The 15,002-nt window shown below is 38.5% G+C and overlaps 1 protein-coding gene across 1 annotated transcript in view; it reads right to left on the reverse strand.

Moving 5' to 3' along the window:
• Positions 1-2,977: 2,977 nt before the first annotated feature.
• Positions 2,978-15,002, reverse strand: part of RNF103 (ring finger protein 103) — a 23,547-nt gene continuing 11,522 nt past the window's right edge. Inside the window, exons 3-4 of the mRNA XM_010862229.1 lie at positions 11,574-11,689; positions 2,978-5,000 (exon numbers count right to left, since the gene is read on the reverse strand). Coding sequence (XP_010860531.1) covers positions 3,425-5,000; positions 11,574-11,689 — 1,692 coding nt within the window. The 3' untranslated portion in view covers positions 2,978-3,424. The remainder of the gene's footprint in view (positions 5,001-11,573; positions 11,690-15,002) is intronic.

Raw genomic sequence — 15,002 nt, forward strand, 5'->3', positions numbered from 1 at the left:
CATTATGGACAATATTATATGTATGAATTGAAATCAGGACCATAAGACGAAGACTAGGGGATACAGAGAGAGAAGGTAGAGCTGCTTTGAGATTCACTAATTACAGACTGGTTCCAAATAGAAAAAGGAGTACGTCAAGGCTATATATTGTCACCCTGCTTATTTAACTTATATGCAGAGTACATCATGAGAAATGCTGGGCTGGAAGAAGCACAAGCTGGAATCAAGATTTCTGGGAGAAATATCAATAACCTCAGATATGCAGATGACACCACCCTTATGGCAGAAAGTGAAGAGGAACTAAAAAGCCTCTTGATGAAAGTGAAAGAGGAGAGTGAAAATGTTGGCTTAAAGCTCAACATTCAGAAAACTAAGATCATGGCATCCGGTCCCATCACTTCATAGCAAACAGATGGGGAAACAGTGGAAACAGTGTCAGACTTTATTTTTGGGGGCTCCAAAATCACTGCAGATGGTGACTACAGCCATTAAATTAACAGACTCTTACTCCTTGGAAGGAAAGTTATGACCAACCTAGATAGCATATTCAAAAGCAGAGACATTACTTTGCCAACAAAGGTCCGTCTAGTCAAGGCTATGGTTTTTCCTGTGGTCATGTATGGATGTGAGAGTTGGACTGTGAAGAAAGCTGAGCACTGAAGAATTGATGCTTTTGAACTGTGGTGTTGGAGAAGACTCTTGAGAGTCCCTTGGACTGCAAGGAGATCCAACCAGTCCATCCTAAAGAAGACCAGTCCTGGGTGTTCATTAGAAGGACTGATGCTGAAGGTCAAACTCCAGTACTTTGGCCACCTCATGCGAAGAGTTGACTCATTGGAAAAGACTCTGATGCTGGGAGGGATTGGGGGCAGGAGGAGAAGGGGACGACAGAGGATGAGATGGCTGGAAGGCATCACTGACTCGATGGACGTGAGTCTGAGTGAACCCCGGGAGTTGGTGATGGACATGGAGGCCTGGCGTGCTGCGATTCATGGGGTCGAAAAGAGTTGGACACGACTGAGCAATTGAACTGAACTGAATTACTTAAGAGCACTCAGAAGGAGCTGTTCAGCAGAGAGCTATACATGAAACTGAAGATCTGGGGAGGGGTCTTCGCCTGAACATGGTGATTTGGGACATCTGCTGAAAACACCAGAGAGAAAAGAACACTGGACCAATGGCAGAACTCTAGGAAACATTAACAGTAATATTATTTTCTTTTCCAAAAGGAAAATAAGAGCATAAGGAGCAGTGCTTATATTCTTATTTAAAAATTTTAAAAAGCTTCCAAATATTAATACAAAGTTAGTAACTGCTATTTCTTACTATTCCCATTTCTGTATGAAAATGAGGCTCAGTGCACCATGAAGGAAAAAAATGTTTCTGCTAACGACCCAGCAGCAATTCAGAAAGAGAAAATTTAATTTTCTTACCATTTTGAGGGACAGAAGGTAAAGGATATTAAAAAGTCCATGAAATTTGGGTGCTTTGAAGAAATGGCATATTACAGGGTTGGGCCAGGGAAAATACAAAGTGAGTCTGGAATATCTTGTGTCCAAAAGCAACAAAGTGTTTCAAGATCGAAAGGGATGTCAACAGGACATAAGAACGAGCTTAGAGAGGCTCCCGCTTACCAAATTTGGAATGATTTGTGCATCAAAAAGAATAATGAATTTTAACACACTGAATATAAAAAGAATCTTGATCTACAGTGACATTTCAAAGTATGAGATGAAAAAATGGAAAGCTCCTCTATACACACAAAAAATGCCACTACTAAATGCAGAATGAAGGACAGAATTTAAAAATCTCCACGTCACAACTCTTATTTAGTAACAGATTAAGGCCAACAATCATCAACAGATGTTAAAACCATTAGGTTAAAGGTTGCTGAAGAACAGGATACTCACACGGCCTCACAGATTCCTTCTTAATTATCAAGTGGAAAATACCTTACATTGCAAAGATAAAGCAGATATTACCTGAGCAAATTCAGCATCACCAACAATGGAATGAACTGACATCATGAGCTCCCGATGTTATACAAATGAGAAATAGAGACCACCCAGGCAAAGTTCTTTCATCTAATTATGAAGAAACACTCAAGACAAATCCAGAAATGTGGAACACTTTAAGACAACTAGCCTGTACTCTGCAAAAATGTCAGAAAAGACTTAAAAAGTGTGTGTGGGGGGTGGGGAGAGGGCAGTGGGTAGGGCAGGGTGACTGCTCTAGAGAAACGAATAAAAGAAAAGAGACTAAACCCAATGCATAAACCCTGTCTGAGTTCCCAATGAAAACAAACAGAAACATATAAAGATACAGAATATTTTGGGAGCAACTGGGGAGTATGAATTGTGTATTAGATACTGTTAAATCAACATTACATTTTCTGGGTGTGATGATGGTGTGGTGGATGTGTAGAAAATGTCCTTAGGAGACACATGATGATACATTTAACAGTATAGAAGCATCATCATGACTGAAATTTATTCTCAAAGGAATCAGGGGAAAAAAAGAGAAAAGAAAAAAAAGATTATAGACATAGAGAGGAGATAAAGAAAATGTAACAAGATGTAAACACTGGGTGAATGAGACAAGTGAATGTTCACTGTACTATATTTCCAATTTCTCTATAGTTAAAAAAATTTTTCAAAATAAAAAGTCAGGAAAAATATATCAAGTAATCTATGTGTGGCTAGTATGCTATAGCTGATTTTGTTTACTTGAATATACTCATAAATGATTTAATACTTTTAAAAACACCCACCATGAAATTTCTTCCCATCAAAGCTAACCAAGGAGGACTAATACCACCTCTGGCCAGTGTCAGCAACATAATCTGTCTCCTCCACCACCCACCTCCGCCACATTAATCCAAGAACCATATGTGACTCAACTGTGAAATTAGCAAACAAGCAAAACACTTAGAACACCCAGCCACCTTATCAAAAACAATTTAACATTAGAAAAGCTGTAATCTTCTGGTTTTAAAATAATTTATTTCATAGGTCTGTTTTAATTTCATGTCTCAGAGCATACATTATTTAACCAAGAGGTACTGGACAGAAATTGTAAAAAGGAAGGAAACATTTAGGATAAGAAACTGCCTCAATTCCATTAGAATTTGATCCTACCTTGTAAAGTCTTGCGAGGATAAATTTCTATCATACTTTCTTTGTGCTTACAAAAGAACATTAACTTCTGAATTTCCAATGTCGTAAATAAAAATTTTTACAATTAAGTATGCATTCAAATTGACACACAAGGCAACCAAATAATTGTCATCAACATTAGCATAATGTGTATTTCCTGTCACTGCACTAACATTAAACTAAACGTCAAACCACAAAAACATTGTGACTAACATTAAAAAGGCAGGCTGTAAGATACGCAAAGCTTATAAAGGACAAATTGCACATGGTTAAGATGGGAAGTCATTTGACAAGGGCTGGTGTTGTGCATATGGCTGCTTTTTTTTATAAGAAGGCCACCGGCAGACAGGGCAACAGTGTCGGCCCCCAGCTAACCACATCACAATGCAATTCTGATGGAACACATGACCACAAGGCAACCCCATTAGCAAACATCCATTTTCAAAATTCTCTAGGCATACAACACATTCAGTACAGTGCAGCATATCAGCAGGCCAAGTTAACCAATCAGGTTCCATATCTTCATTAGCGCTATATGATCCATAGGACCGCCCCTTCCTTTCATAAGGGCTGGTCTGACAATATTTATTGGCACAGGAACAAGCCTCAGCATCACAGTGACTTGCTCTTCCTGGAGAACTGTGAATGATGCTCAGTTTATCTTCAAATACTTCCTTCTCACTGCTCAAAGTGTCTGTGCTCTCACTGTCTGAGTCATTCTCAATATCTTGAGAACCCTCCGACATTTCCTCTTCAGACTGGACTCCAAGACATTTAAATCGCCACATTGGTAAGTTTTTTATATAATCAGTCGGTATCAGGGGGTGAAGCCAAAGATCAGGGAAAGCTAATCGCTCCAAGAACAAGTCAGGGTCTTCGTCCCAATCAGATTCTACAGGAAAGTTCTGGAAAGAAGCAATCGGGTGGAAGAGGTAGCTGGTGTACCAGTCCCATAGACTTGATAACCATTCTAAGTTATTGGCATTGACTTCATCATTGTTGATGTTGCGCCGTCTCTTCTTCTCAAAGTAATCGATTAGTAAACCATGTCCAAGGTATGTACTAAGAAACAAGGCTGGGTGTGAGGAATAAAACATCCAGTCTGCCCTTACCCATGAAGCCAGTGTGGTGGTATTGGAATATCTCAACAATTTTAAGCTATATTCATAAAAGCTATCTAAGTAAGGGAGCTGTAAAAAGCCCAACACAGGTAGCCAGGAGATAATTAAAAGAGAATTATACGTCCCTAAAGTGCTTATGAGAACCACAAATCGCTTGATAGTAGCTCCTTGTGTGATAAATAAGTCCATCCAAGCCATAAGGTTAACAAGAACCAAGCTCAAAACGAACAAATCATTTACTTCAGGTTGTAAGGAGCGCAAAAATGAATCCATGGCCTGAAGAGATATATACTCGCCTGTGTGGTTTCCGTATCTGTAAATTCCTTCAGGAGTTCTAAGTATGTATGACGGCATGTTATAGACACCGATATCTGTCATATAACTCTTGTTGTCCCACTTTTCCACGTTTACAAAAATAAACTCAACTCTTCCAGTAAACTTTATGCTTAGTGCAGAGAAGAAAGCTGGCGGTTGGTCCAGGTTTGCAAATAGGTATATTTTTACCCAATATTGATCACTTTTATTCCATTCTTCTTTCAAGCGTTCAGCATTATAAATGGTTTTGATCCGAGAAGCTGCGTGAGCAGTTATCCACTTAAAAATGTGCTCTACTTCTATCTTGCGCCCACTGTACTCTTTAAGCATGACTTTCCCTTTGGAAGTACTCGTTTGTGGAACAGACATAATGAGTGTGGATCGAACCCAGCCTCTTCTCCTGCAGTATCTGTAAGAGAGGGAACTGTAAGTACACAGCAAGGCTGCTAGATGAGCTAGCTTGCTTATCTTCCCTGTTGTACAGTTTGTCTTTCCCTGATAATTTCCATAGCCCTTGAAAGATACCCTCTCCCCCAAAACAAATAACCCGTAAACAATCAAAAGTAGTACCAGCTGTATAAGAGGAAAAGCAAAGCTTTTTATCATCTTTTTGTTTTTATCTGTTTCTCCCTTTCTCTTTTTTTTTTTTTCAAACAAAAACCTTAGAGCTTAAAAAGCCTTAGAGTCAAGGGAACTGACACATACATCCAGCACCTAATGCATTGTTGGAGCAGACTCTTGAGAGTCACTTGGACAAGGAGATCAAACCAGTCAATCCTAAAGGAAATCAACCCTGAATTTTCATTGGAAAGACTGATGCTGAAGCTGAAGCCCCAATACTTTGGCCACCTGATGTGAGGAGCTGACTCATTGGAAAAGACCCTAATGTTGGGAAAGATTGAGGGGAGAAGGAGAAGGGTGCAACAGAGAATGGGATGGCTGGATGGCATCACCGAATCAATGGATATGAGTTTGAGCAAACTGCAGGAGAGAGTGAAGGACAGCGAAGCCTGGGGTGCGGCAGTCCGTGGAGCCGCAAAGAGTCAGATATGACTTAGAGACTAACCAACAACAATACATTATGTGTTGGTAGGATCCAAAATATAATAGGAAAATGATTCCTGTTCACAAAGAATTTTAAATCCTATTAAGGAGACAAAAGAATAAAACTGTATATATCCTACCACTAAATAATGTAAATGAAGTTCAAAAAAAGGGACTTTTATTGGGAGTTTGAGTTGGTGAAGATTTCATCAAAGGTTTGGGAACTGAACTAGGTCTTGAAGAATGGTTAGATTCAAGTGGGCAAAGAAGAGAGAAGGAAATGGATTATCTTGTATGCTGAGTCCCTGACTTGAATGCAAGTTTCTGAGGGTAGGAGCCACGCTGCACACATTTATTAACCCAAGCACCCACCACATGCCTGATGCACACAAACACTATCACAGAGAAATCTGCACAAAAGCTCAACAAGTAAAGAGCAAGTCCTATGTTTTTTATACTTGCTCATCTCTTTAATGGAGACCATGAAGAGGAGTATTTAACACAGAGGAAACAAAGATAGTAAGTTTTCAGATTAAGAAGAGATTCAGGAAAAAAGGATATTATTGGAAAACTGGTGAAACTGGAATAAAATCTGTAATGTAGTTAATGGTATTGTACCAGTGTTAATTTCTTTAGACCATTATACCATGGTTATGTAAATACTAACTAAACTTGGTGAAAGATTATATATGGCAACTCTATACTATCTTTATCACTCTTCTATAAATATAAAATTGCTGGAAAAAAAGGAGATTCAGTCCAAGGATGACTCCCATTTTGTGACAGTAAATATAGAAGAATTTAAAATTAAATCATTTGTTTAGCTTTATCCAATGGGGTCAGGACTCTAATCCTCTTGGAAATGGACATGGTCTTGCTATAATATTTGTGACAAACCTCTCTTTCTAAAAAAAAAAAAAAAAAAACTAAAAGATGAATGAAAGGAGATACCAGAAAATGAAAACAGCTGCTGTATTACAGTGGAGAGATAATCAGTTTTAATAATTTAATAATAAGGAAACAGTTTCCTTCTTTTTTCAAAACAGTCTTTCCTAAAAACCTACCATGTGGAGTTTTATGACATATGAATTTACCTCAGTAAAGTTGGAAAAAACAAAATCTACTAGGTGGATACATTTTGTTCACTACAGATTTGTAAATGAATGGTAAAAAGTATTTACTTTTTTATTGTGCTATTCAGAATACTAAGGTGAAAATCATAAATATTATGCTTTACTTAGTAATAAGCATAGATTGCTGCTGCTGCTACTGCTAAGTTGCTTCAGTCATGTCCGACTCTGTGCAACCCCATAGACGGCAGCCCACCAGGCTCCCCCCGTCCCTGGGATTCTCCAGGCAGAACACTGGAGTGGGATGCCATTTCCTTCTCCAATGCATCAAAGTGAAAAGTGAAAGTGAAGTCGCTCAGTTGTGTCTGACTCTTAGCGACCCTATGGACTGCAGCCTACCAGGCTCCTCCGGCCATGGGATTTTCCAGGCAAGAGTACTGGAGTCGGTTGCCACTGCCTACATTTAACTAAATTACATAAGCATATTACACATTTATATGATCAGATTAAGAGAGAAAGAAGTCTTGATATACATGGCACATGGTTTTATAATGACAATATCAATTTTACCTCAGGATTTCATGATACAATTTAAGGTAAGTGAAGACAACATGTTATGTCACAAAGACAAGATTAGTAATGACTCTGGGAAACTATCTGGGTGACTCAGGATTAGAGACCATAACTCGCCTTGTTTAGATTTACTTCCTTAATAACACAGATACCATTAATATCAATACAGCTTTAATTGAAATGGCTTGAAAATTATATACTCCTACAGAATAAAATACCTTCTACTCTGTGTCTTTGTTCAATGAAAAATAATAATTCACTGACATGAATGCTAGTTTTTCCTCCACCCCCACCAAAACCACAAGTGAACTCCATATAGATAGTTGTCTTATTTACATCTTAATTATCTAACTTGTTTTACGTTTTTAATTGTATGGGATACTTGAGATGACACATTTCTACTCTTGGTCATTCTTTTCATCTTTCTATAACCACCTTAGAGAATATTTGGCTTTTCTGATTTGTGTCATAAGTTAAATTACAGTCTTTCTGACAGAAAATTTTACCCTATAAAACAGGCAAAGTCTTAGTTCATTTACTTCTTCATGGAAGAAAACAAATGCACTATGTACTTTCTTTTCAGCTCAGAGACAAGTGACATTGATAGTTTTAAGGTTTATCACTGCAGAAGAATTTAAGAGTACCTAGGACAATAAGATTTTGTTTGTCATCACGTATCTTTCAGATTAAATCATGTTTTCTAGACTTGAAATCCAACACACAAAGTATATCATATCAATCTTAAAACCCAACTGTTAAACAGAAAATAAGACTAATATTCATATTATTTTTTAATGTTATATTGCCATATATCCATATAAAAACTTCTTACTGCTAATTCAAAACAACTTTTTAAGGCGACAACATCATAAAAATATCCTCCCATTCTTAAACTTTTTGAGATCTCTTAGACAATTTGAAGACTAAAAAGGATAAAAAAAAATAGCTACTAAGTTTTAGTATTTAGTGTGCCATTCTGGTATGGCACATTATATTTAAAAAAGGAACACTGAAAAAAAATAAAAAGAACCTTTGGTATTGTTTATAAGCTGTTGTTTCTTCAGACAAGGTCACTGTCTTCCCTGGCCTTCCTGTCCCACTCACCAGTCTCCTCCTTCCTTTCCCTTCCCTGCTTATTCCATGGGTCCCCACCCATGACTGTTTCATCATAAGCCCTCCTGGCCCATTTATCACTCAACTCCTGTAATTCCAGGGCCCTCCATCCACTCTCTACTATCCCTGCCCTGCCTCTCCAACCTCTTAAAGATAAATGTCCCACCTCACTTTCTACTTTCTCCAAAGATGGGGGAATAAAAGAGTAAAGAATAGACCTGGCAGGGAAAAGCTCCCTGAGACAGACCACTAGGTTGGGGAATGAGAGGAATTGAGGCCAGGTAAGATGGCTGTGTGGGAAAGAAATGAAAACTGCTGGCATGGACAGAGTCAGATGCTGCACAGAGTGGTGGTTCTGAATGTTCTTAAGGGGAGCCAATCAGGTCAGGAAAGTACCACTCTACAGTGGGCCCAGCATGTCAGAGGAGGCTGTGCCTGAGGCCGCCTGAGAAAAAGAACTATAGTCAAAGAAAGCAACACAGGCAGTAGGGGATACTCACCAGTTTTGCTGATTTTAAAAATCTAAGATCAGGATGATGAAACTATTCAACATATTAAAATGCTTGCTGAATAACACTATTCCCTGCCCAGTTACACCTTGCACTGACATTCTGAACACTTTTCTATTATCTCCCTATTTTGCTCTTCTGTATCTCTATAATCCTCAAAAAAAAAAAGAAAGAAAAAAATGACCCTGACTAAGCATACCATCTATGGCAAGAACAGAGTTTCCAAATAAATGGAAATGAACATGACAATATTGAAATAGATATAAATAACTCTGCATCAAGATCTTTATCTTTGTGACAAGACTAGAGAAAATGATGTAAAAATGTCTCTTTAATAACAAAAAATGATAGCTGCAGTCAGCAAAAAAGAAAGAGTTGCTCAAAAAGGGTCTTTTCCATCATAAATGGGCTTCCTCGGTGGCTCAGCGGTAAAGAATCTGCCTGCAATGCAGGAGCCACAAGACCGAGGGTTCGGTCAGGAAGATCCCCAGGAGGAGGGCACGGCTACCCACTCCAGCGCTCTGGCCTGGAGAATCCCATGGACAGATAGTCAGTCATGTCTGACTCTTTGCAACCCTATGGACTGTAGCCCTCCATCATAAGTAAGAGGGGGGATTATCTGAAGATCAAGATGAGGGATTCAGAGGAAACTTAAAGGTAGCTTATATGTTTCTCTTTACCATTCCTTAGCTGGTATAAAATCAAATAGGGCTTTTCAAAAGAAAAGCTAGAAAAATTTGTACTAAATTTGGACTCAATTATGACACTTCTGTGGAGAAGGATATGGCAACCCACTTCAGTATTCTTGCCTGGAGAATCCCAGGGACGGAGGAACCTGGTAGGCTACGGTCCATGCGGTCGCTAGGAGTCAGACATGACTGAGCGACTTCACTTTCAGGCATTGGAGAAGGAAATGGAAACCCACTCCAGTTACTGCCTGGAGAATCCCAGGGACGGAGGAGCCTGGTGGCCTGCCGTCTATGGGGTTGCATGGAGTCAGACACAACTGAAGCGACTTAGCAGCAGCAGCAGCAGCAGCATGACACTTCTGACGCATTTTCCTTTACAAGATTATATTAAAAGTCAATATACTATTTCCTTCAGGTTTTCATGCTTAATAGATTATTTTCACTTTATACTCTGCTTAGTTTCATTTTGAGTTTTCTATTAATGTTATCTAAGAATTTATATTAGACTGAAATGTGTTTAAACTTTATATTTTTGTATATTTATTTTTACTTGATATTTTCTAATGTACTTAAAAGTTATAGTATTTAAATGTATTATTTAGTTTATTGATTTTTAAAAAAATAAATTCTGAATACTTTTCAATAAGTTAGCTATGTTAAGTACTGATTTTTGGCATTATCTCAAAAAAAATCAATATATTAGAACTATCATTCATTCTGGTATTGCAATCACCAGTGGGGTTGCGGGGAGATCTTTCACCTATACTCTATTTGGGAATGATGGAATAAGACCAAGTGCAATTGTCTTTGGTAAACAAAAGATAGAAATAAGAATGATTTCCTTTTCATAAGAACATGAACACTCAGGCTATCATGGACATTTACACCAAAGGCATCACAACACAATCAAGATTCTGTGGTAAAGGTGAAAAGGGGAGCTTTGTGGGTAAATGAGATTACATGTGAGTGAGGAGACACAACAACGTCCCTTCTTATCCTCAACTTTTAAGGGGTCCTCCTCCCACAGGTCTCAGCCTATGTTACAAGTGAGCAGAACAAGGACAGTGAGGAAAATCAAAGCAAACATGCGCCTGAAGGAGAAGGGTGGGAGAATCTGAGGTGAAGCAGTAGTGGAGGTAGGTTTTCTTCAGCCAATGGGTCTCCCACTATGACCACATAAAAGGGACAATATATGTCAGGCATGTCTACCTACATTAGAAGCTACCTAACATGGGGGTTTCTATGTACATATGCTACGCCCTGTCCTCAGCACTAAACAGAACATGCTGTACATGCTAATCCTTCATTAAATATTTATTGAATGGATAATTAAATAAACAAATTAATTCAAGTTGTAACTTGGAGGCACTAGAAATTCAAATAAAACGCATTTTGAAGAACAATGGGATAGTAAAATAATGTGACGACTAAATACTGGAGATGATGACAAAAAGAAACAAAAGCGCTTGCAAAGATTCTTGTCTGAGAAAATGAAAAAAAGAAATATTAAAGGACAGAAAAAGGCAGAAAGGACACGATTTACTAAAGAAAAAGATCAATATGAATTTGAACACTAGATTTAGGGAATATATTCCATCTGGGTTACTTGTAGGCAGATGGAAACGACTGTCAAAATGCAAACTAGGAGTTCGAATTAAGGAAGATTTAGATCGGCACAAAGGTGTCACCTAAAACCATAAATGTACTGAAGTCTCTTTGGGAAATAAAATTGAAACAAAAAAGACCAAAGACATACTCTAAAGAGTCACCCTGTTAGAAACAGCACTGAAGAACCAGATAAAAAGAGATCTGAAAGAAAGAAACTGCCGGTTACCAAAAACTACTAATCAAGCACCCGTGTAACTAACACTGTGCTAAGCATGCTAATTAATTTTCAGTTTAAACAGGCTTCTAATACCACTGTCTTTATTACATTGAAAACTTCTGGTCAGAACTCAAATTCTAAGAATTGCCATCAACTTACCTGGGGTCACTGGAGCAGTTAAATGTGCCTGTACGTATTCCAAATCTCGACACCTTTTTCACCATTTTCTCCCAGTGGATTTTACCCACCAAAGGACTTCTGTCATTTGCGATGACCTATTCCCAAGAAGGAAAACAGAAACTTTAATCACCTAAAATGGCATCAAACCAACCATTTACATCTATTTACTTTTTCTGAAAAACATATTCTATCCCTAGGTCTTGTTAAGTGGATGATCATATTATCACTGTACTTCTTGTAAGAAAAAGCAACTGTTCTACTGGAAAAGATCTAAAACATTGTGGGAATTCTCATACTCTGTGGCAGTTATACATAGGGGGTCAAAACCAAATTAAAAAGTAAGCCATATTCTCCTCCATGTAGCCTATTCTCTAGAATTAACTTGTGAAGAAAATGGACCTTGGAGTCATTTCTCTGCTCTGAAAAATTTAAATAACCCAAATGAGCTTACTAAAAATGACCATGTGTGGGTTCAACAAGTTCAAATTTCACTTTTTTTCTAAAGTATAATTATGGAACCAAGAGTCAAACACATGTTTTCTATTAAACTATGCTTGACTGAATGCAGATAACACTACCCTTATGGCAGAAAGTGAAGAAGAACTAAGGACCCTCTTGATGAAAGTGAAAGAGGAGAGTGAAAAAGTTGGCTTAAAGCTCAACATTCAGAAAATGAAGATCATGGCATCCGGTCCCATTATTTCATGGCAAACAGATGGGGAAACAGTGGCTGACTTTATTTTTCTGGGCTCCAAAATCACTGCAGATGGTGATTGCAGCCATGAAATTAAAAGACACTCCTTGGAAGGAAAGCTATGATCAACCTAGACAGCATATTAAAAAGCAGAGATATTACTTTGCCCACAAAGGTCCGTCTAGTCAAGGCTATGGTCTTCCCAGTGGTCATGTATGGATATGAGAGTTGGACTATAAAGAAGGCTGAGCACCGAAGAATTGATGCTTTTGAACTGTGGTGTTGGAGAAGACTCTTGAGAGTCCCTTGGACTGCAAGGAGATCCAACCAGTCCATCCTAAAGGAGATCAGTCCTGGGTGTTCACTGGAAGGACTGATGTTGAAGCACAAACTCTAATACTTTGGCTACCTGATGCAAAGAGCTGACTCATTTGAAAAGTCCCTGATGCTGGGAAGGATTGAGGGCAGGAGGAGAAGGGGACAACCGAGGATGAGATGGTTGGATGGCATCACCAACTCTGTGGACATGGGTTTGGGTGGACTTCAGGAGTTGTTGATGGACAGGGAGGCCTGGCATGCTGTGGTTCATGAGGTCGCAAAGAGTTGGACACGACTGAGTGACTGAACTGACTGAATCAATACTACTACTTCTATGGGATTTTTCTTAACAATCACAAAGATACTAACATATTAAAAAAAATTACCATTAATAAATTCTACATTCTTGAACTTCTAACTTCAAATTTGCAAATAGCTTTCAAACACAATTAGGATTGGAAGAAGAAAAAGATTTTTAAAAGAGAAAACTATAGGTTAACCTTCAAAATATGTAATGACTTCTTTCTCAGCCTTTCTAATTGTTAATACCTTTTCCCTTTATTCTCTGTCTTCCTACTTTAAGGGAATTTCAATAGAGATATCAGAAAAACAAACAAAAATTATATATTAAAAACAAAAATTAAAACCAGAAATGACTAAATGAGAACTTATAAAGGAAAGCCAAAAATGTCCTATGTCTCCATGAATCCATATGTTTGATGTATTTTAAGCCCTGGGTATATAGGCCAAGTTACTTTTCATGAATGTTACAGTACCGATACTATTTAATTCAACATTATAGGACAATACTCTGGGGGCCACTAAGCTATCTAGAAGGGCGGGCCATTTCCATGTTCACAAAGCCTCCAGCAAGTGAAATCCCAGGGGAGTGAGTATATGCAATGAGTGCTGGGTGAGGCAAGAGACGGTACAAATACCTCATGTCTGGGCTCTCCCCTGGGAACAAATTTCAAGGGCACCAGGAGGAGAGAACCTGCATGATGGTGAAGAGTGACTTAAAGTTCACTTTAGAACTTCTCTGGTGGCTAAGTGGTTAAGAATCTGCCTGCCAACGCAAAGGACAGGGGTTTGATCCCTGGTCTGGGAAGATTCCACATGCTGAGGAACAACTAAACCCAGTGCACTGCAACTGAAGCCCTAGAGCCCATGGTTCACAACAAGAGAAGCCTGCACACCAGAAAACCGGCCCAGCCCCCGTCCCTGCAACTAGACAAAGCCCACTCACAGAAACCAAGACCCAGTGCAGCCAAAAATAAATAAATAATAAAAAAGTTCACGTTATGTGCCAACAGATTACTGTCCAATAACCCTTGCTGTATATCACTGATACTATCATTCTCATACCCAGAGAGACACACATAGGTATGTAACATATGTAATGTAACTTTGATGCTTAATAAATACCTACACAAATACACAACTTAAGGCACGGAACTAATGGCTCTGATAGTACTCTTAAGTGAAAATAAAAGGCCTCATGGAGGGAGACATGTATTATCAAAATGCTCAGACGATTGAGGCAGCCAGGAGGGCAATGAGAGGACATGGTCTTAGTAGGTAAAAGTGCTTTCTGAGGAGGTTCACACAGGCACATTACCCAATAAGTTCCTAGCCTCCAAAGTTTTCTATTGTCTAAAAGTACTTTATAAAAAAAAAATAAATAAATAAATAAATAAAAGTACTTTATAAATTTTATCTGAAGAATAAGGGAGATCCAAGAAGACAGGTTCTTCTCTTCTCTTCTTTTCCTACCACTGAAGAGTCAAAATGGTAGCTCTTTTATCCATTAAGTAATCAAAGAAATCTTGACTGCTTTTACAGATTACTCAGGTTTAAAAAAAAAAACTGTAAAATCATATTGCCATAGTCCCTGTTGCTGTTTTTAGAAACTCCCCTTTCACTCTTATTTCCTGAGCAAGGCTGCAAATAACCCAAACACTTCAGGTCTGTATTTACAATGACAATGTATCAAGAGGTTAATCAATTTAGGTCACTATAACTGATAAGCATCCCTGGTTATAGCACAGGCAACAAAAGAGTGTGAAGAGAAATGGGAACATCCCTGAAGCAGGTACGTGGCAGTGTTTAACCCCAGGGCCGTATTTATGCAAGCTATTCTCTTCAAGAAAATTAGAGATACCAAGGGAACATTTCATGCAAAGATGGGCTCGATAAAGGACAGAAATGGCATGGACCTAACAGAAGCAGAAGATATTAAGAAGAGGTGGCAAGAATACACAGAAGAACTGTACAAAAAAGAGCTTCACGACCCAGATAATCACGATGGTGTGATCACTCACCTAGAGCCAGACATCCTGGAATGTGAAGTCAAGTGGGCCTTAGAAAGCATCACTATGAACAAAGCTAGTGGAGGT

The sequence above is a fragment of the Bison bison genome, unplaced genomic scaffold (genome assembly GCF_000754665.1).
Source record: "Bison bison bison isolate TAMUID 2011002044 unplaced genomic scaffold, Bison_UMD1.0 scf7180017864480, whole genome shotgun sequence".
NCBI classification, from domain to species: Eukaryota; Metazoa; Chordata; class Mammalia; order Artiodactyla; family Bovidae; genus Bison; species Bison bison.